The 23,410-nt window shown below is 33.7% G+C and overlaps 1 protein-coding gene across 1 annotated transcript; it reads left to right on the forward strand.

The window, feature by feature from the left end:
* Positions 1-1,267: 1,267 nt before the first annotated feature.
* LOC123905493 (kinesin-like protein KIN-7F) lies at positions 1,268-7,722 on the forward strand. The gene is made up of 13 exons (XM_045955115.1): positions 1,268-2,087; positions 2,236-2,325; positions 2,427-2,527; positions 2,742-2,855; positions 2,939-3,020; positions 3,130-3,197; positions 3,288-3,353; positions 3,481-3,605; positions 3,874-4,213; positions 4,294-4,401; positions 4,491-5,459; positions 6,054-6,373; positions 7,129-7,722. Exons 1-13 carry the CDS (start codon positions 1,874-1,876, stop codon positions 7,454-7,456), a joined length of 2,925 nt encoding a protein of 974 aa, XP_045811071.1. The 5' UTR covers positions 1,268-1,873; the 3' UTR covers positions 7,457-7,722.
* The last annotated feature ends 15,688 nt before the right edge of the window (positions 7,723-23,410 follow it).

A 23,410-nucleotide genomic window follows, 5' to 3' on the forward strand; every position in this document is an offset into this window, starting at 1 on the left:
AGTCTTAGCAATTCAGAGACATCTACAGGTAGACACTCCCTTTTGACAGTAGTAAAAGATAAAGAGAGAAAATGCAATTTCTGCATTCACCTTTTACTTTATTAGCCTCTCATTTATTTTCTTCCCTATTGATGATCTTCTTTAACATTTGACAGCTCATTTGCATGAGTTGTAATTAAATTATTTTATATTTTCTTTAAATGCAATTCTTATTTTTTCTTCATTTTGTTGAATCTGTTGACTTTGAAACTTGAACTTCCACATTGTGTTCTTCACCCCATACCACATTCTAATTCTAATAATAATATAGAAACTTCTATGTACATTGCATTATTATATACGTAGAAGTAAGAGTTTGAATTCATAATTTTTTACTTATTCATGTTAAGAGAGTAAATTTTAACTACTAAATTACTCGAAGAAAAGAGAAAAGAATATTAAAACTCATCAACGTAGATATGTCTTGCAGAAGAGACTAAACTCATATAACGTGATAAATCAATGTTCAAATTTCAATCAATTAAAAGAGATTTTCACACTTATAATTTCGACAAAGAACGACTCATATATAATTACCTCTTAACTCTGGTGGAGGAAACCTAATACATATTCTTAGAATTAAGTATTGAGTCTACATCATCCTTACAAAATCGGCTTATAAAGTGATGATTGCCTCTTACTTATAATCATCTCGCAACCGATGTAAGACTTCTTAACACGCCCCTTCACGCCCAACATATTCGGCTTGGTGCGTGAATATAAACGGTGGGTGACCCGATAGCGGAAACCTGATATATAGTAGGCGATCTCACGGGTCGTGAGACTCTGATACCATCGTAGAATTGGGTATTGAACTCAATTCATCCTTACAAAACTGACTTGTAAAGTGAAAATTATCTCTTACTTATAATCATCTCCCAATCGATATGAGACTTATTAACACTTATAAATATTTTTTACAAAAACTTGTTGAATTCTTCCAAGTTATAGCTGTTTAATAAGGACGTGTTTGTCTTAAAGTCTAGAATGAAACAAGAAATTTAATTTTGTTTGTCTATGCTTAAAAATGTGACATTTACTTGCATTTGAGGTTACTTATGTAATACAAATTTTCTCTGTCAGTAACAATCTTAGTTTAACTCTGACAATTTCTAAATTTTTAATTTCCATTTTCCACTAAGCTTCTATTTAAATTACACTATACATTCCAAATTTAGAACTATTGAAAAGAAGAAGAAAAAAAAAAAACCAAAATAGAACACAAGATTTTTAGTGACACAATCACACAACCATTCATTGTTTTCCTCCTCCTTCCATTTTCAGAAACATCTCTATCTCTCTGAATTTATCTGCACATAAAGTTAAAGAATATTGAATAAAGAATAAAGAATTTTCTTTACCCTATGGTAAATTTCCCTCACAAAAAAAAAAAAAAAAAACCAAACACTTTTTTCCACATTCCATGTGATGTTGTATTTGACAATCTGTTCAATAGATGGGGGACCATTTCACAAAACTCCAATCTTTCCATAAGAATACAGAAACCAACTCATTTTAATCTCATAAATAAATCATACAACTTTATAGATTATTGCTTAAATCATAGAACTTTATATATATTATAAAGTACATAAACATGTCTACAAAGTATTAATATTTTTTCTTATGTTTATTTAACCTTTGATTAATTTGTTTCTGCAGATAAAATGATTGGGGGTTGAATCCATGAGTGGTCCTTGTGTTTCATACCATCCCAACAACACAAACACAAACCATTCAAAAACAACAACATTAAATAAATTGTCACAATGACATGTGATGATAATAATAACAATAAAGTTTAGATTTTTTATGAGAAGAAACTAAGAAAAAAATGGGTTCTGTTGGAGGAGAAGAGGCAATTGAAGAAGCTGGAAAAAATCATGAAGAAAGAATTCGAGTTTCGGTTCGAATTCGGCCTTTAAATGATAAGGAAATTGCAAGAAATGATGTATCTGATTGGGAATGTATCAATGATACTACAATTATATATAGAAATAACATTTCAGTTTCTGAAAGATCTTTATATCCTACTGCATATTCATTTGGTATGTGTGCACACTATGTGTTTGATTATATTTCTTTACTATAAAGTTTGAATTTAATAAATGTGTTAGTATATTTTTGTTGTATGTTACAAATCTTGGTGATATGAATGCATATAATTTGTTACCTTTTTTGGTGATTTGGTTATAGATAGAGTATTTAGATCAGATTGTGGAACAAGGGAGGTGTATGAAGCAGCAGCCAAAGAAGTTGCTCTTTCTGTTGTTAGTGGAATCAATTGTGAGTTTATTTGATTTGATTTTTTGTTTTATTATCAGAATTAACTTGAATGGAAGTTTCATTTCATGTTAACATTTTTCTTTGATGGTTTAATCAATCAGCAAGCATTTTTGCTTATGGACAAACAAGCAGTGGTAAAACATACACCATGAGTGGTATAACTGAATGCACTGTAGCTGATATTTTTAACTACATTGAGAAGGTAAATGAGAAACACACACGCGCGCGCACGTACACATCATTGCATTGCGGATTCAGATCCTCTCCCACGGTGGAGCGGTGGAGCAATTTTTTTTTGTAACTAGAATAAAATTTTTGCTACACTGTTGTAATGTAGTAGAGTATCTGAGTCCTTGCATTATGTCGACTTTCTAAAACGATATATATTTTTTGTTTGGATTTACTTGTTTTTATAGCACATGGAGAGAGAATTCATGTTGAAGTTTTCAGCAATTGAGATTTATAATGAATCTGTCAGGGATCTTCTTAGTCCAGATTGTATTCCTCTTCGACTTCTTGATGATCCAGAGGTAAGTAAATAGATTCTTCATCATTTGCCAAAGAGATAGTAAATATGCATGCATTTTTCTTATGGTTTGTGTTAATTTGACAGAGGGGGACAGTTGTTGAGAGACTTACTGAGGAAACTATAACAGATTGGAACCATTTTACCGAACTTATTTCTTTTTGTGAAAGTAAGAAGGGTTTGAATTACTAAATCCAGATACATAAATTGAATTTATTTCCTTTTTTGTTTTATTTTTCGCTAATAAAATACTTATCGTTCGATACGAAATTTTGCAGCACAAAGGCAGATAGGAGAGACATCACTGAATGAAGCAAGTTCTAGATCTCATCAGATTCTTAAACTGGTATGACATGTTGTAATTTTTGTTAAAGAACTTTAGGGAAGTTTTATGGCATATCTTGTCTTACATTTGCTTAACAATGTGGTTCTTCAGACAGTTGAAAGTTCGGCACGCGAATTCCTTGGAAATGACAAGTGTAGCTCTCTTTCTGCTTCAGTGGTATGACTGATTTGCTCATTTTATGAGAATATATTTCTATCATTTTATGAGAATATATTTCTATCAAGTTTGTTAAGTTAATGGACATCTTTAGGAAATATGATGCTGATTATTTTTTATGCTACAGAACTTTGTTGATCTTGCTGGAAGTGAAAGGGCATCCCAAACCAATTCAGCTGGTGCCAGGTTGAAAGAAGGTTGCCACATAAACCGTAGTTTACTAACTCTAGGAACTGTTATCCGCAAACTCAGGTTAGCTTATGAAGATTATGTTCCAATATTTATGATATGCTTAAATTCTAAACATAGCAAAAGCACTCCTTTATTATGCATTTAAACTCTTCTTAGGACGAATTCAAACTTAGCCAAACACATTGTGTTAGTCTTTTCTATTTTAGCGGATCACATTGTGTTTCAAGCCAGTCTTTTCTATTTTCAGAAACTTCAAGCTATTCCTATTTTGGGCAGAGGGGTGAATATTTGTTTCATTTTTATTTAAAAGTAATGAATTTGGTTGCAGTAAGGGAAGAAATGGACACATTCCTTTCAGAGATTCAAAGCTAACGCGCATATTGCAATCCTCATTAGGAGGCAATGCTAGAACTGCAATCATCTGTACCATGAGCCCTGCACGGAGCCACGCTGAACAAACCAGAAACACACTCTTATTTGCAAGCTGTGCTAAAGAAGTTGAAACTAATGCACAAGTCAATGTAGTGGTGTCTGATAAAGCACTAGTCAAACAATTACAAAAGCAGTTGGCTAAACTGGAAAGTGAATTGAGATATTCAGGATCATCCCGTCCTAATATTTCTGATTCTTCAGAATTGTTGAGAGAGAAAGATCAAGAAATTGAGATGGTAATAATAAAAGCTTCTGATTCAAACACTCTTTATATGTATTTTTTATTTTATTGTAAATACAAACTCTTTATATGCAGTTAAAGAAAGAGGTAAGGGAGCTGACATTGCAGCGTGATCTTGCGCAAATTCAAATTAAGGACATGCTCCAAGAAGCTGGAGATAACGTGTCTTGTTTAATAGGAGTGGTGAGTTATATTTGCATACACTATAGCCTTAACAATAGTAACCATGCCTTTTTAATTTGACCTAATCTATTTTCCTTCCAAATCTCCAGGAGAGTTTAGTAGGTCCCCGGTATCCCAAACTGCGCGTGAGAAATACATGGAACTTTGAAAATCAAAGACAGGAACCGGAACCAGAACCAGAACCGGAACCAAATGTATTAAGTATTGACTGTGAAGAAAGTGTTAGGTCCTTTGATGCATCTCAATATTCAGATGGACATAGTATTAGTTCTGATGATAATTTGTTCCAACTCCCTGACCTTGAAAAGAATCTTATGGTTAGAAATTCTTCACCAAGGCTATCAGTTACAAGCATTAACAATGCTTTACAGAATGATTTGGATCAGAAAAACATTGAAGATCAGAATGAAGAGGACTATTGTAAAGAAGTTAGGTGCATTGAGATAGAAGAGCCTATCACAAACACACATGCACATACAAACTCAGAAGATTTAAGATCAAATACATATACTGATTCTAGTGCATCATCTCCTCATCAAGCAAAGACAGATATGTCAGGATTGATTGTAGTCGATGCTGAGAACAAAAACGATACAGATTTGTGCTCGTCGGTGTTAAAGGAAGACCATAGACTGATCAATATGCGCGAATATTTTGCTTTTCCGACTCCAGAAAATAGTACTCCTTGGATGATAGAAAGTAATAGAAGTAGTTCTAGTTGTAGATCTTTGAAGTTGAGCCGAAGTAGAAGTTGTAAAGCTGGTCTCATGAGGAATTTATCTTCCGATTGGTTTGAAGATGATGATGTGATTCAGAACACACCTCCTATAGGGAATGAAAAAGACTTTTCTGGAAGACCTGAGGGATTTCCGAGGAAGGTTCATACACTACATTATAATGCAAATGCAGAGAGGAATTCTATGGAAAATCCTGCTTCTGATGATGTACAGATTGTGAAATCATTCATTGACAAGGAAAGTGAGAGCAATGGTCCTTTAACTCCAAAAACAAAGGAAACAGAAAATCTTAAGAGACTGAATTTACTTGATGACCATGAGGTAAGCTTCTATTATAAATCTCCACTCCTTGTTTTGTTTTTTCCATTTCTTATTGGCTTCTATTATATATATTTTAAAACCGTTGCTCTATTGGTTCATTTGGATAATTCTTCTGTTAAGAGTCCAAGACTCCAAGTGTGTGTAAAGAGTCCAACATTAGATGAGATATTGTCTGAAAATGAATATATAAGTGAGAGACATCCCTCACCTTATAAGCTGGTTTTGTGGGATTGAGTTAGGCCCAAAGTAAATTCTAAGATAATATTATCATGTTTTTATCGAAGATCTGTAGGGTCACACTTCATATATCCAATTCTGGGAGGGAGGCAATTTTAAGTTAGCCCCAATACAAATCTCTAGGATGATGTTAGAATCTATCAAATATCTATTGGTCCACCCGCTATCGGGCCACCTGTTAGGCAACCCTCGCCTTATAAACTGATTTTGTAGGGTTGTGTTAGGTTAGGCTCAACCAAAAATTTAAGATTTTCATAACCATTTTTGTTATTGAGATAAGTAGCACATAAACATGCCAAAAGCCTGGTTGTACTGAAAATTTAGTCAGTAATTGTTTGAGTTTGTTTTGCATGATAGGTTCCTGGGACAGGATTGGAGGTCATCATGTCCGGAAAGAATGTCAAAGATATAGGTTTGGACCCAATGCAAACTGATGGAGAAAGTGATTCAGACTGGCCTTCAAAATTTAACAGGCTGCAAAAGGAGATTGTTGAACTCTGGGATGCTTGTAATATTTCCTTGGTTCACAGAACTTACTTTTTCCTTCTCTTCAAAGGGGATCCATTAGATTCTATTTATATGGAGGTAGAACACAGAAGGCTATCGTATCTTAAGCAAACTTTTTTACAAGGCAATAAGACTCTTGAAGATGGAAGAACACTTACCCCTGAGACAAGGTAACATTTCAAATATAATTTTTTTTTTTATTAAATTACATATTTTAAAATGAAATATATAATTATGAGATATTTTTTAAAAAATAATATTGTGTGATCGCGACGACATATTAGACATTTGTCTAGTTAATTAAAAAACATAAATTTATCTAATGTTCTGTAGGTGCGCAACTAAAACATGTCATGTAGACTAATTTTTTTTAATTAAATTCAAATTTATTTGGGTTATAAACTTTATACTAGTCCCTTCCCTTTCTCCGAATAATAAGCCCCCTGATCCCTTTCTTTGTCTTTCATCCTCCCTAAACTGAATAAGTAAGGCCCCGTTTTTTAGAATAAAAAAAAGAAAGGGCGAAGCGAAGCGCCCATTTGAAGTGGCGAAGGCCTATGATATAGTAAGAAAGTACGTTAAATACACACTCTATTCGACAAGATGCCAAGAGATCTCTTCCAACTTAACCATAGGTTCTAGATTCGAATTCAGCTCTGGGAGTACAACAATGTTAAATATCTTGAGTGAGAGTTTTGCCACCCATTGTGGTCCTACCCAACTCAAGGGATTAGCTTTTGCAGCTGCGTGCAGAGATACCTGGTTCATAAAAAAAATGCAGTCTATGTGTTGAATTTCAATTAAAAAAATAGTAAATACAACACACAAGGAACTACAGCTATCTATGTTTTGCACTGAATTGAACTATTTAATCTTTTTTAATAATGAAACTTACAAACTACAATGTTTTTTAACTTGAAAACAGCATGAGATATCTCAAAAGAGAGAGGCAAATGTTGTGCAATCAAATGCAGAGGAAGCTATCTAAATCAGATAGAGAAAATTTATATTTGAAATGGGGCCTTCGTTTGAGTTCAAAGCATAGGAGGTTACAGTTGGCTCATCATTTATGGACTGACACAAACAACATGGATCACATTAGAGAGAGTGCAGAAGTTGTTGTAAAATTGGTTGGTCCAGTAGAGCCAGAACAAGCTCTTAAGGAAATGTTTGGCCTCAACTTTGCTCCAAGGCCCACAAGTAGGAAATCTTTTAGTTGGTCTTTTACTAACAGTATGAGGCAGATTTTGTGAGTTTGGATTACTTTTTTTTAGGTAGTTTGTTATGACCATGTTAAAAATTTCAAGGTCTTATATATATGTAACATAATTCTCCTTTCTCCATATGTTGTGATTTTTTGTTGTATGTTTCTAACTCTTATTTATATTGATTGTAAATGTGTTATTGTTGTAAGGTTATAGGTTTGTTCATATATTGTAGACTCTCTGCAAGAGTCCAAGTATGGTTAAATATGATTGTTGACTGGATTTCTTAAATGCTATATGATTTTCTTTGTAAAGTACTTGTATCTGCTATTGAATTCTTTTAGCTTTCATTTTTTAGTGGATATTAGGAATGGTTTGAATAGAAGCAATCTTTAATAAAGGTAAACGGCACAAAAACAGTACGAAATAAAGATAATTCAATCAAAACATGGTATTGGACAGAATAAGCTGGAATGTGAACTTTATTAGGCAGTAGGATATGTTTCAAAAAGATAAAGGTGAGCAAGAAAATAATCTCAATTTGTATTCACATCAGACCATGTCCCTCTTTGTTGTGGAAAGGAATAAACTCAATTCATTTCAATATGAATAATGTCCGCAATACAAGTTGGCATGTAATTAAAAACTTGGTGACTAGTAAATAAACATGATGTCCTCGCCAACGAGTGAGCAACACACGCCGTGAATTTATTATGACAATCTAGAAATTGCTTACAAAATATCTGCCTTTGAGGCTTTGTACCACAGACAAACAGTCCATCACAGTATTTTGGACTTCCCCAACATTCACCTGCTGGAGCCATTTTAGTGTCTCCCATAGACCATCCGCCTCCTGTGCATCTGGTGAACCTAAGCACCATGTTGAAAATGCTTGTAAAAATTCTCCTCGTTCGATGTTGCACTTGATGGTTCCTATCCTTGGTTTCTGCCCACGTGTGTGCCTGGTGACTTTGATATCTGGCTTCAGTTTCACTGCAGTGGTACTGCTACTAACTCTGCAGTCTGCACCATATCAGCTGCTCTCCTCAAGACTGCAGTGACATTTCGATCCTCATTCTCCCGAATTTTGTTGTTTCTTTTCCACCAAATCCCTTGCATGGTTGCTGCAAATAAATTTCTCTGCTGACCTGGAAGATTTTCCAGCATGAGGAATACAAAATCTGCAAAATCTGATCCTGTGATATTTTGCAGTTGATTCTAGCATCCTGCCTCGGTCCAGACCTGCAACGCGTGATTACAGCCAATAAAACAGTGCTAGTCGTCCTCAAAAGCCTCACCATGCAGAACGTGTTGTCGCGGATGGCTGAAAATCAATTAACCGGAGGCGTGTAATCACTGAACTAAGGAGTTATCCGCAATATTGCGCAACTCCCCCAGAATACAACCGGTTCTTCTCGACGATAAACATGCCGAGGCTATCAAGACACGAGAACATCAACAAGGTTGGTAACTCAGACACTTCACATAATGAAAAAGGCTAAATATTGAAACTTATAATAATATACAATATTTTTCTCAAAACCTTTTGTTTTCACGATCAATATAATATTGAATATATCACACATAAAAAACCACCCTATCATTCTGATGTTGTTTTTTTTCTTATAAGCAATTAACTAAAAGGATTTAACGTTGCAAAACCACAAATGCTAATAATTAGGATTGTGTAACCGTCCAATAGCAAGTAAATAGGTACAATTAGTTTGAGTTAAAATAGCAATAAAAGAAAAACATGTGAAAATAAGTTGCATTGCCCCATTAATTTTTAATCATTTAAAATAGAGTTCCTCAAATAAAAATTAATTAATTGAATCACAATAAAATGCAAAATATTTTACTTTTGAAATATCCAAAATATCCAACAATCCCCCACATATTTCAAAAGTTTAAATTAAAGAATGACAAATTAAAATTGTTTTAAAACATTGGCTGAGTTACTTTTGAGTGTGACGCATCAAACTGGTGTAGCAAGCTATATGAACCAGTGCTAGAATGATAGACTTAACACATAGTGAAATTGGTGTAGCAAGCTATATGAACCAAAGACACTTGACGTGTGTTAGCGGTCTAGCACCCGCATCACACCCCCACAATTCTCGTGTTACGCGGTGTTGCGCATTTAGGCCGTGCGCGTGTCTGGTTTTCATGAGTGCTCTAGAGACCCGCCACAGTCTCATGCAAGCGGCCCCACCTGACACTCATATAGGTGATTCCATCTAGCGTATGCTACAACCATACACCACCCACAAGGGCTTATGGTAATCATTAAAAGCCTTAAGCTTACCCCTCAAATTAATTTTAATTTAGCACTTCTCATAGCCATTATCATAACACATAGGAAATAGACAAAATTTTAGTGCTAACATAACCAACAAGTAACTTGTTTTTACCCATATGAACCTTCTTCATGGGATCTCCAATCACAAAGGTTGGGTTCCCATTACTTGTCGTTTTTCAGTGGCATAGTCCATTCCTATCAATTTTCTTCCCAGGGGTTAAGTCAACGGATCCGATCAATTCACTAATATTGACTAAGACGTCTCAAAGTCAATTAATCTCATAATTTCACAAGTTTATAAAATAAACTCGGTTTTCACAATAAGTTTATACAAGTCTACTTAGATGGCTACTAAGCGACAACTTATTCATCAATAAAATAAATCTACTTATAGATTTATCTCATTGGCTCTTATTCAATTAACATCATCATTGTATATTTGTATCATACAATGGATCACCACACTAAATAATATCTCATATATCCTATTATAGATTTGTTATACAAGTCTACTTAGAATATTTTCTAAGTGACACCCCCACATTGAATAAATGTGACCTCATTTGTGGATCTATCACACATGCTTACTTGAATAATTTTCAAGTGATAAAGACTCTCACAATAGAGAAATAAATCTCAAATATATATTTTTACATAAACAAATCTCATGATATATCATTGTATTGTTCTAATACAATGACTAATCCACACTATAACATATAATCTTTTATGATATATCTCGAAAATCCTTAGTCAAGTATCTTTAGCTAGGATCATAAGGGATACTCAATATTTTAATTCCAAGATAGTTGAACTTTCCAAAAATTTATCAACATAATTATAGCTGTCACATCCTTATAATCTTGCGCTACAATTCATACTTGATCCTCTTGTACTTTAATTCACATGAGGTTAGAAGCTTCACTTTCCTTTACATAAGTGTTAGTATCATAAGTCATAACATATATAGTCAATAAAACTATATCACAAACAAAATGCACCAGTAAAGGGAATTTCAATACAACACGGATCAAATATCATAAACTCAATGCATATACCAAATGATTTTCAAATATATGTATTCAAATTTTCACAATTTAATCAATACTGATATAATTAAGCCCTCAAAATAAATTTAATACCAAATGATGTTGACACCTTTCAAATTAAGACGATCCTCCTAATAACTCAAATTAAATAAGCTAATTTGATTCATACCAAAACAATTGAATAGTTCATCATGTCATGCTCAAACGCAAGTCTATATCATATTTGCATATAATTAGTTCATCATGTCATGCTCAAACACATTCTCAAAAAACACTCAACTTTGGTAAATGACAATTATCCTAATCCTAATAGTCACAAGTATTCTCCTTTTCCACAATTATATATACCACACATAGAGATAATGGCCTTTCACGAAGCGATTACTGCACTTATTCTACTCACTAATTGACCTCAAAAAAAAAATTACGAAATAAACTACTATTCTTCATTAGAAAAATTGAATTTCATTTGCACAAAAAGAATAAATTAAACTTCACATGTATCGTAACCCCTCCAAGTTTGTTTCGTACAAACATGACTAAAATATATTATTCATACCTTCAAAATCCCTTTCTTTCTTTCTATTTTATTTTTATAACTACCATTATCTTCATAAAATCACATTGCAAAATAGTTTATCTATACAATTCCTTCAATAATAACAATTATGAAATACACATGTTCAACTAATAAATAGGTCGTCACCGACCAATAAATAAAAACATTAATTTCATAATTCAATTTAGCATTTCACAATCCTAAAACATAAGTTAGGTTTTCATCAAAACATTTTCAAAGGCTTGATACTCTTAACAATTAATATTAATTTCTTTAGCTAAAATAGATATATCCATACCAACATATATAAAACAATTACACCAAAAATAGTTAAGAGAGACTTACCTGACTCCTAGCAAGCAAAGAAGGCATACCCCCACATTCTAAGGTCATACAAAACTGATTCCTTTAGTAGACTGACCCCCACATTTTTGTGTCGTGCATAATAGAGAAAACAAACACAATATCGTCGTGTGCCGGTAACTGCAAGAGAAGTGAAACCATCTACCTTGTTGTCATTGAAATAATAATCTTCAGCCATAATTCCTTAGATTGTTGTCGCGGATGGCTGAAAATCAATTAACCGGAGGCGTGTAATCACTGAACTAAGGAGTTATCCGCAATATTGCGCAACTCCCCCAGAATACAACCGGTTCTTCTCGACGATAAACATGCCGAGGCTATCAAGACACGAGAACATCAACAAGGTTGGTAACTCAGACACTTCACATAATGAAAAAGGCTAAATATTGAAACTTATAATAATATACAATATTTTTCTCAAAACCTTTTGTTTTCACGATCAATATAATATTGAATATATCACACATAAAAAACCACCCTATCATTCTGATGTTGTTTTTTTTCTTATAAGCAATTAACTAAAAGGATTTAACGTTGCAAAACCACAAATGCTAATAATTAGGATTGTGTAACCGTCCAATAGCAAGTAAATAGGTACAATTAGTTTGAGTTAAAATAGCAATAAAAGAAAAACATGTGAAAATAAGTTGCATTGCCCCATTAATTTTTAATCATTTAAAATAGAGTTCCTCAAATAAAAATTAATTAATTGAATCACAATAAAATGCAAAATATTTTACTTTTGAAATATCCAAAATATCCAACAGAACGCATCGTATTGGAAGGACCCCGTGAGCATACCTCCAAATGAACATTTTGATCTTATTTGGCACCATTAATTTCCAGATTTTGTTCCAATCTCCTTGCACTCTTAATTGCTTATTATCAATGACTCTTTCCATTAGATGGTAATAAGCCGATTTGACTGAGTATTTTCCATTTCTATTTAGCCTCCACACCATTGTGTCCTCTTTTTCATGAAATTGGGCTGGTATTTTAATATCACCTGTCTATCCCTTGGGTTTAATAGATTCTGCAGCATATCTGTAGGTCAACATGGTAGAGATGCATCCATAATGTCTCTTCTGATACATGTAATTCTTCATACTAGGAGGTGGATTGGAAGTCACCTAAACATTTTCAATGTTAGGTAACTATTAAGAGTCTCACATTGAATGAGATAGAACCTAAACAAAACTTTATAAGCAGAGACAATTATCAGTTTATAGAAGACCTTTTTTTTTTTTTTTAATCTGCTAAATTTTATTAATAGACAATTTCCTAAACAAGAAGTATAAGGAATTGTCAGATGAAACAAAGAGAGACAAAGTGATTTATACACTTTAACCAATCAAAAAGTACAACACCACCCCAATCCACCACTTACAATACATCATCTAAAATTCAACAATGACTCAAATTCGTCCTACACCAACGCCAAGCCTAAAACCAAAACACCAAACCTAAAACCAGAACCGAACACTGAACACTGAAGTGGAGCATAAAAGAAACATCTCCCACCGAAAACACCATTGCCGAACCAAACACTTTCCAATAAAAAGAAAACGCCAACAACTAATGTTTAATAAAAGTAAATTGGTAAGATTAGTATTTTCTCTCTCTCTCTCTCTCTCTCTCTCTCTCTCTCTCTCTTATTTACATTCATTGTTTTTGCAAAAGAAGTGACAAGCACCATAGAAACGCACAGTAACTATAAAGTCCTGAGTTTGAACCTTTATACATATATTCAATCGTAAATTGTTTTAGTCTTACCGACTATTTACTAATCTTTTCGCTCTCTTTTATTTACATTCATTGTTTTTGTAGACGAAGTGACAAGCACCACAACAACACACATAACTGTAAAGTCCTGAGTTTGAACCTTTATACGTATATTCAATCGTAAATTGTTTTAGTCTTACTGACTATTCACTGGTATTCTTTAATTTGCTTGAAACTGTGAGATATAGAGAATAAATGACAAGATGACAACGAAGGGAAATGTCTGTTTCACTTTTGAATGTACAACACACTTCTGATGGTCCCATTTGTAAAACATGCATGATTAATACTTTGTGTGACAAGCGTGCAACCAATACACTTGAACATTAAGCGTCCACCCAGGCAAAATAAACTGTGACACTACAATAATGCACCAAGGCCTGAGGGAAGATGTTTTTAATAAGTTAAAAAATAATCAAACATTTTAGCTCAAAGTTAATTATAAGAATTTGTAAATATTTTATTTTGATAGTAAATATTTTACAAACTACAATCATGTAACAAGCTGCTGGTCAAGAAGTCTTGTTCATGGTGAGGAGAATATAAGGTCTGAGCCACACCTTTCAAATATCTACAATCAAAAGTAATACTGAGATTGTTTAGTTGAACATTTTCATTCGAGTTTAAACTCGAAACTTCACCGTTGTGGCCCTTGTGGGTGTACGTTTTTGTGGTGCTTCTCACACCATTAAAAAAAATATACTATGGGTTAGATAACATCTTTATTTTTCGATATTGAGTTACATGATCGTGACCCAAATTGCTTCTTATTTGACATTCAATTTAATCACAAAGATAGACATACTGTATGTATAGGTAAAATTGAATGCCCTATTCTCGCTAAACACAATAGTTTCATGATGATGGAACTTCAAAGCTTTAAATTGAGGCATGTCCATAATTCCATTTCTCACCCACTTCACACCATAGGGTCACTCACTCCCTCCTATTCATCCCAATTAAGCTAACAGGTTTGTGAGCATTTAATGGCACTGTTAAACCACTTACTGCTAGATGGACCATCGTTCAATTACTACATAATTATGAGATGAAGAATCATGTCGTTAAAATGAAACTATTTGTTTTGGTCAAAACATGAAACCCTTTTGAATTGGCATAATGTGTGTACTATAGATCAACAATGACCAATATTGAAAGGGCCATGCTAACAAGTGGGGCACTTGTTAATTAATGAATTAAAAAGAATAAGTATTTTATTAAAAAATCATCTTTTAAATTTGTAAATAATTTAGTATACAACTTTAAGATATTATTACGTTCAAAAAAAACTTTAAGATATTATTATTATTATTATTATTATTATTATCATCATTATCATAAGTAAATTATGACATTCCAAGTCTCGACTATATTGGCACCATAAGATAACCACCTCCTCATTCACAAAATAAAAACTACACTCCTGTATAGGAGGTGTGTTAGTGTCAAGGAATTTTTCTCATTAATCACAATTGTTAGCCACATATACTTTATATAGGCAATGTACCATATACAAGCAATGGGCTTAAAGTACAATCAATTGATATTGGGCTTGCACAACTCTAGGCCCAATATACAATATCCAACGTATCCTCCCCTAATTGTATAACCCTACAATTACAAAAACAAATTATATACAAACTAGAAGAAATTGCTAGGCCAAGCTAAGGCAAACACACTAGCAAGCCAAACAAGAAAAAACTGCGCGCGCGCCTAGGCCAACAAGCAAGCCTAGCAAGCTGGTTAGGCCAGCCAGTCAAGCAGGCCACTGCTGCAGGCAACACAGCCAAATAGACCAGTCCACAAGCAAACTGTGTTGGCTTCATCACATTATCATTTCACTGCATTCTTCATCCCTAAACCAGCCTTCAATTTGTAGAATGCATCAATCTTCAATGGTTTTGTCATTATATCTGCAAGCTGCTCCTGAGATGGACAGTGCTTGAGCTCAATTGTGCCTTCCTTTGCAAGATTCCTCAAGAAGTGAAATCTGACATCAATATGTTTGCATCTACCATGCATAATTGGATTCTTGGACAGCTTAATGGATGAGCTATTATCACAGTAGACAATAGTTCACTCTCTTTGTTCAACCTTCAAATGACTCATGACATTTCTTAACCATAATCCTTGGCAAGCACATAGTGAAGCTGCTACATACTCAGCTTCAGTGGTGGACAAAGTTACAATGGGCTGCTTCTTTGAAGACCAAGAGATTGCACCAGTTCCAATCATAAACACATATCCAGAAGTACTCTTCCTATCATCTAAATCTCCAACATAATCAGAGTCAGACCATCCAACCAATTTGGCTTCATCTGAGTTATGACTGTACATTATTCCATCAGCAAGAGTACCTTTCAAATACCTCATTATTCTTTTAACAGCTGTGACATGAAGCTCAGTAGGTCTATCCATAAATCTAGCAACCAAGCACACAGAAAAAGCTAAGTCAGGCCTGGTAGCTAGCAGATACATCAAGCTACCCACCATCTGTTTGTATTCTCTAGCATCTGCAGCACTTCCATTTTCATCTTTGACAAGCTTGGATCCAGGAACTATAGGACTGCAAACCTCATTACAATGTTCCATGCCAAATCTCTTCAATATCTCAACTGCATATTTGTGCTGATTTATGAATATTCCTTCCTTAGATTGAATGACTTCCACTCCAAGAAAGTATTTCATCTTTCCTAAGTCAGTCATTGCAAATCTCTTTTTCATAGACTCTTTGAATGCTTGTATCATGTGCAAGTCATTTCCAGTGCATATCAAATCATCAACATATAAGCTAACAATCAGAACCTTACCATTTCTATGATACTTCACAAATAAAGTGTGTTCATGAGGACATTTCTCAAACTTCTCATCATTGAAGTACCCTTCAATTTTACTGTACCATGGTCTTTGAGTCTGTTTCAAACCATAGAGGGCCTTCTTCAATTTGTACGCACTATTCTTATTTCCCTTCTGATATCCAAGAGGTTGCTCAACATAGATGTCTTCATCTAAATCACCATGTAAAAAGGCACTTTTTACATCCAATTGAAACACATTCCAGCTCTCTTTTGCAGCAAGAGCTAGGATTGTTCTTATAGTATCCCATCTAGCTACAGGAGCAAAAACCTCATTGTAATCTATTCCATGTTTCTGAGTATATCCCTTAGCTATCAGTCTAGCTTTATGCTTCTCAATTTCACCCCTTTCATTGTATTTAGTCTTGAAAATCCATTTGACTCCAATTGCATTGGATCCTTCAGGTAGAGTTGTCAACTCCCAAGTGTTATTATTTTTTATAGACTCCATCTCCTGATCCATTGCAGTTTTCCACACATCTTGTTTCTCAGCTTCTGCATATGTCTTTGGATCTTCAGCTGGTGTATAAGTAGTCAGATTGTGCAGATCATCACTATCAAACTCACTACCAGATACATAGTCATTGTGACTAACTGGTGGTCTTCTGTTTCTTGGACCCAATGAGGTTGAGGCTTGCACATCAAGATCATCATCTTCAGAGTCATTTGGAGTTTGAATAGGGTTTGAAGGGAGACTTGCATCTGAATCACTTCCACCCTCTTCTACATTCTCATCTAAATCATTGACTGGTTCATCATTCTCTTCTTCAGGCTCATCAATAAACTCACTATTTCTTTTGATTTCTGATTTGTTCCAATCCCACCCTTTCTTTTCTTCAAAAATTACATCTCTGCTGACTATAATTTTCTTTTTCTCTGGATCATACAGCTTGTAGGCTTTGGATTCATCACTTATTCCAAGATGTATGCATTTAACACTCTTGTTATCCAGCTTAATCCTCTGACTATCTGGTACATGAACAAATGCCAAGCAGCCAAAGACCCTAAAGTGCTGCACATTAGGCTTCTTCCCACTCCAAGCTTCCTGAGGAGTCATATTTTTAACAGACAGGGTAGGGCTTCTATTCATGACATAAGTAGCCCATTTCACAGCTTCAGGCCAAAAAACTTTAGGTACTTTCTTACCAGCTAGCATACTTCTAACCATATTCATCAATGTTCTATTCTTTCTTTCAGAAACTCCATTTTGCTGTGGAGTGTAAGCAGCAGTTAACTGTCTTTTGATGCCTTGATTGCTACAAAAATCATTGAAAGCAGTGGAGACATATTCACCACCTCTATCAGTTCTCACACATTGGATAGCACAACCTGATTCTTTTTCAACTAGCACTTTAAATGTTTTGAAAGTATCTAATGCACTAGATTTTTCTTTCAAAAAATAAATCCAAGTCTTCCTTGAGAAATCATCTGTGAAAGTAATGAAGTACCTGTTGCCTCCATTGCTTGTAGGGTTTATGGGACCACATATGTCAGAGTGTACCAGCTCCAACCTCTCATTTGCCCTCCACATAGCTTGCTTATGAATGACTTCTCTGTGTTGCTTGCCAGTCAAGCAATCTTCACACTTGTACTCAATTTCTTTCAATACTGGTAATCCATCTACCATTTTCCTTTTAGCTAGCACATTTAGGCCTTTAACACTCAAATGTGCATATCTATCATGCCATAACTGTGACCAATCCTCTTTTGAAACTGTTAAGCATTTGGGTGAGATAACTGTAGCAGTCAAAGTATACATCCTGTTACCTGACATTTGAGTGGTGAACAGCAGACCCTTGTCATCATGAAAGATCTTGCAGGTATCATTCTTGAAGATGATTGTGACATTCTTCTGTTGAATTTGACCAATGCTTAGAAGGTTGGTCTTTAGGCCTGGGATATAATACACTTCAGTTATAACATGTACCCTGCCATTGATTCTTAGCTTGATGTTTCCCTTGCCCACAACATTCATCTTTGAATCATCTCCAAGTTTCACAGTGTCTCTATAATTTTCATCAAATTCATAGAGCCAATTCTTGTTACCAACCATGTGGTTGCTGCAACCTGAATCAAGATACCATCTTTCAGTCTCAAATTCTTCACAATCTTTGTCTGTCATAAGAAGAAACTCTTCTTCATAGTCTGCTTCAGCATATTTTGCTTCCTCCCAAGTAGGACATTCATTCTTGTAGTGGCCTAACTGATGACATTTGAAACATTCAACAATTTCTTTGCTTATTCTTCCTCTGCCACGCCCTCTTGATGAACTATTCCTTCCTCTCCCTCTCCCTGCACCAGAGATTGTGAGAGCTTGTTCATCATGGTTCACCACTTTCTTGCTTTTCATCTTTTGCTCATGCACTATCAGGCTGGATTGAAGTGCATCTAGAGACATTGTAGTCACATCATTGGACTCTTCTATTGAACAAGTGACATAATTGAATTTCTCTGGCATAGACCTCAAGATTTTATCAACAATGGTTGCTTGCTCCATTCTTTCACCTTGAGAAGTCATCTTGTTCGCAATTGCCATGATTCTTGCAAAATACTCAGTCACAGTTTCACTTTCACCCATCTCAATTACCTCAAATTCTCTGCGAGAAACTTGAAGCTGAGCTCTTTTCACCTTAGTAGATCCCTTATACTTCAATCTCATTGACTCCCAAATATCCTTTGCAGTATCTTTAGCAAGAATTGTTTCTAAAATGGCACGATCAATAGATTGAAACAGGTAATTCTTTACCTTCATATTAGTAATCTTGCTTGCAGCTGCAGCTTTGATTTGATCTTCGGTTGCATTTGCAGGCGCAATTGTAACTCCATCCTCTATCAAAGACCAATACTCCTTTGATCTCAGCAGGTTTTCCATCAACATTGCCCAGTGATCATAAAATCCATCAAACTTAGGGATTGAAGGTTTCAGAAAATCTGAATTCTCTGTCATGACTTGATGCGCAAGAAAGACAAAGAATTGATGGATTTGCAGAAAGATGCAGATTGAAACTGCAAGATCGTTGGAAAACTGAGGAAGAAAGAAGTTTGTTGAAGAAGAAACAGTTGGAAAACGGTTGTAACAAACTCTTTGATGGTGGTTTTGCAAAACCACTCCTAGGTCCTTGGAACTTTTGGTGATGATACCACTTGTTAGTGTCAAGGGATCTTTCTCATTAATCACAATTGTTAGCCACATATACTTTATATAGGCAATGTACCATATACAAGCAATGAACTTAAAGTACAATCAATTGATATTGGGCTTGCACAACTCTAGGCCCAATATACAATATCCAACAAGGTGATCCAAATCCACTATCAGTTTATAGTATCCTAAAAAATATTTAAGTAAAATAAAGAAAAATAAGTAGCTAGAGGAACTAATTAAAATCCAAGAAAACAAAGATGTAGTACAACAATTATAGTAATTTGTTAAAAATCTTACTAAGAAAACCCAAAGATAGTGAAGAGGAAAAAAGTATAGTGAAAAAAACATTATCCAAAAAGATTACATCAAGCAAACTAAACAAAAGAAGAAAAACCTAACAAATTTGAAAATTCTTAAAAAAAAAGCTTAAACCTTATTGTGCATAAGAGCATATCCAATAAAGATATCTAAGAGAGTTTCATAGACTAATGATACGGTACCTTAACTTTTTTATCATTGGATTTCCATGACGTGACACAGATGTATCAAAATTGATGATATCGGTACCTTAAATAATGTACCGTATCATCAATTTAATATTATTGTTATTTTTATTTTTGGTATATAAATTCAATTTAATAGCTTCCATATATGTCAAAATATTATCGTTTGTCATTAATGTATGATACTCAAAAAGTGGTATCACAATGAGAGTAAAATATGTATGAGTTGCATAAATATTACATAACATTGTAAGGACCACTTGTTATTAATGTATGATACACAAAGTGGTATCACCGTTAGAGATGCTCTAAGGTATCTTTAACGACCATCTTTAATGCAACTTGACAAATAACTCCAATTTATGTGTTACCAGTTATACTCTTTTTTTGGTTATTTTTTTTTTTCGCCTAAAAAAATTAATTGTTTGTCCTCAGAAATTTTAGATTATAGATTGAGCTAGGATTCGAAGGTCTCACATGTTCGATTTTTTTTTTCACTATCACTATCCGGTCTACTGAACCGTTTAATTTAGTTTGGGGTCAGTTCTGACATTAAGTGGTTCTGGCCCCTTCCAATCACGGTTGCAGGGATCGAACTGTGATATTCTCTATCAAATCCAGTGTCAATCACCACTGAACCAACTAACAATCGATTCATTCTTCAATTTGTTAAACAAGTAATAGTTACCCTTCTATTCTCTTCTTTTATTTACTAGTATAACTTACCCGTGCTATCGCCCGGGTTAATGTTCTATGAAAAATATAGATCATTTTTTTTCACACATGAAAAATATGGATTATTAAAATTTTAATATTGTGATTTTTTTAATTATTTGTAAAATTAATTTTATATTTAATGTAATAGTTTATTTAAATATGATAAAAGATCCAAATTTTGGAGATTTTAAGGAGAAATGACATAATGGAGAGTGATACTCCACTCCCCGTTCCCAACTCACATGTTCATATATTTGTTCTTTTATTTTCATAAAAAAAAATGTCATTATGCAAAAACTAATCTAACGGTTAATATATTTGTTCTTAATCGTCATCTCTCTCCTTTAGACATTTATTTTCTTCAGGAGTATTTTATCTCATGTCCTCGTGTGAAAAAATTTCACATTTGAGAAGCAAAATGGGGCGATTTTAATTTTAATATTATTTATTTAAAAGTAATGAACAGTAGAATTGTTTGTCATTTGCTTGACACAAAAAAAAATATATAATTTTTTTAAGCATATCTCATTTGTTAATGTGCAAATTTTAAAAAATGTATCTATTTGTTTTTATTTTTATTTGTTTATTTTACAGTGATGTATGGAGAATAAAAATAAAGTAATACATGATATTATTGCTTTTAATTCTTTTTATATATATATATAAAATCATTGTTACTTTCCCTGCTTTCAATTGATATCGTATTTTTTATATAATAAAATCTACAAATGTATGTCTCACCCCGTGTAAGTTATTTTTTGCTTAATACCTCCATGTAGGTTATTTTTTTTATCAATACCCCCGTATTTTAATATTTTGTTTGGTACAAATCACTATGTATTTTTTTTATTAGAAAAACCACGTTAAGGTAAACCATAATTAATAGAATAATAAAATGAAATAGAAAAATAATCTATGAAGTCAATTACTTCATTCCTTTTATATTTCAGACAATGACACCTTTTTCTCTACTTGATAAGTATGAAGTTTAAGAATAATTTTTTTTAAGCATATCAATTTCTCAATTCCACATTTTTCCAATTGATTCTATAGTATAGTCATTCGAGGAGTTTCTATTATTTTATCAGTGTATTTGTTAAATATCACATGAAAAATTAGACAAATAAAAAAATAATGAGTAAAAAAATAGAGTACAACATTTATTTATAAATAATAGTAAAAAAACATTTATAACCATGATTTAAATCCAATAAAAAATAATATGAACAACAATTCTTTTTTAATAAGTAAACATATGATTAAAAAAAAATGACAATCATTAATTTGTCAGATATTGTTAATTTGTCACACTAAATATTTATCTTGTACATGATATATCGTTTGTCCGATTGCAGGCTAAAGGAATGAATTATCTCCATTGTCTGAAACCCCCAATCGTGCACTGGGATCTCAAATCACCAAACTTGTTAGTGGACCAAAATTGGACTGTGAAGGTGGAATGAAACTAATATAGCAGTTTATTGAGTTTTCATAAAATTTTGTACATGTAGGTGATTTCTTTTTTCATTTCAAGCTTAGGTTTGTGATTTTGGATTGTCCAGATTTAAGGCAAACACTTTCATACCCTCAAAATCTGTTGCCGGAACAGTTAAGTCTCTGACTCTATATTCATTTTGTTGGAACAAAATTGATTTAAAAATGTTTGCCCCTAAATCTATAAAGGTTTTGATGATAACAAAGTATTAATAAACAATTGGAAGGACTAAAAATTTATTTTAAGTGCGCAGATATAAGCATCAGATAAGCTCTGAGTGAAGCTCAGAGGATGTGAATTCAGAAGTTCATAAGCGCTCAGAAGATGTTAGACTTCAGAAGTTACAACGTTCAGAGGATGAAGTCTTCAGAACTTCTTGACTGACTTCTAGCTTCATCAAAGTCTGAAGATCTCTTTGAAAGCTGTGAAGATTCCCTTTGCTAGTCAACTCTTCTACCAATGAAGAAAAGGACCTTTCAAGCCTGATCAGTTCAGCTACTCTCGTTTTGTCTGTCCTAACTTGAGAACGTGGGTTTTCAGTTTTGTTAGCTGAATAAGGAAAGTCCACTCTGCAGTAGTCAAAGTAACTGAAACTCTTTCTTAGTTTTGGATACAACCAAACTGCATCAAGACAGACTGCTTGAAGACAAAAGATTATCAACTCCAACGGCTCCTTTTGCAACGACTCTTTTCTAGTGGTATATATACTAGAAGATTTAGCTACAACTATATACAATTATTAAGGATTGAACATACGCCGAACAAACTCTGAACTCTGTGATATACAAGCTCTGAACCTCTGTTAAGTGTTTTTGCACTTTAGTCAAATACTCTGTACTCTTTGTATTTGCTCTCTTTAGGTTCATCTAAGAGCATTTGTATATTGATATTTACTTTTCTATTACTTGAGGAAACTTAAGCTTGTGTGCTTAAGTGTGAAGTCTTAAGCTTGTGTGCTTAAGTGTGAAGTCTTAAGCTTGTGTGCTTGAGCATTGTTGAGAAGTCTTAAGCTTGTGTGCTTGAGCATTGTTGTGAAGTCTTAAGCTTGTGTGCTTGAGCATTGTTGAGAAGTCTCTTGCTTGTGTGCTTGAGCAGGTGTAATCTTATGTGATTATAGTGAAATCCCTTGGAAGTGCAAGGGGACTGGACTACTCTCGTTTTGTGAGAGGAACCAGTATAAATTGCTTGTGTGATCTCTCTCTCTCTTGTTATTATTTGTGTTATTTATCCGCTGC

Source organism: Trifolium pratense, linkage group LG2 (assembly GCF_020283565.1).
Source record: "Trifolium pratense cultivar HEN17-A07 linkage group LG2, ARS_RC_1.1, whole genome shotgun sequence".
Classification (NCBI taxonomy): domain Eukaryota; kingdom Viridiplantae; phylum Streptophyta; class Magnoliopsida; order Fabales; family Fabaceae; genus Trifolium; species Trifolium pratense.

What these genes read in the sequence shown, in the direction of transcription:
- LOC123905493 (XM_045955115.1), top strand. Translation starts at nt 1,874, where the DNA reads ATGGGTTCTGTTGGAGGAGAAGAGGCAATTGAAGAAGCTGGAAAAAAT. An exon ending in ACTTATTTCTTTTTGTGAAA is followed by an intron (nt 3,021 to 3,129) that starts GTAAGAAGGGTT and finishes GAAATTTTGCAG; the next exon opens with CACAAAGGCAGATAGGAGAG. An exon ending in TGTCTTGTTTAATAGGAGTG is followed by an intron (nt 4,402 to 4,490) that starts GTGAGTTATATT and finishes CCAAATCTCCAG; the next exon opens with GAGAGTTTAGTAGGTCCCCG.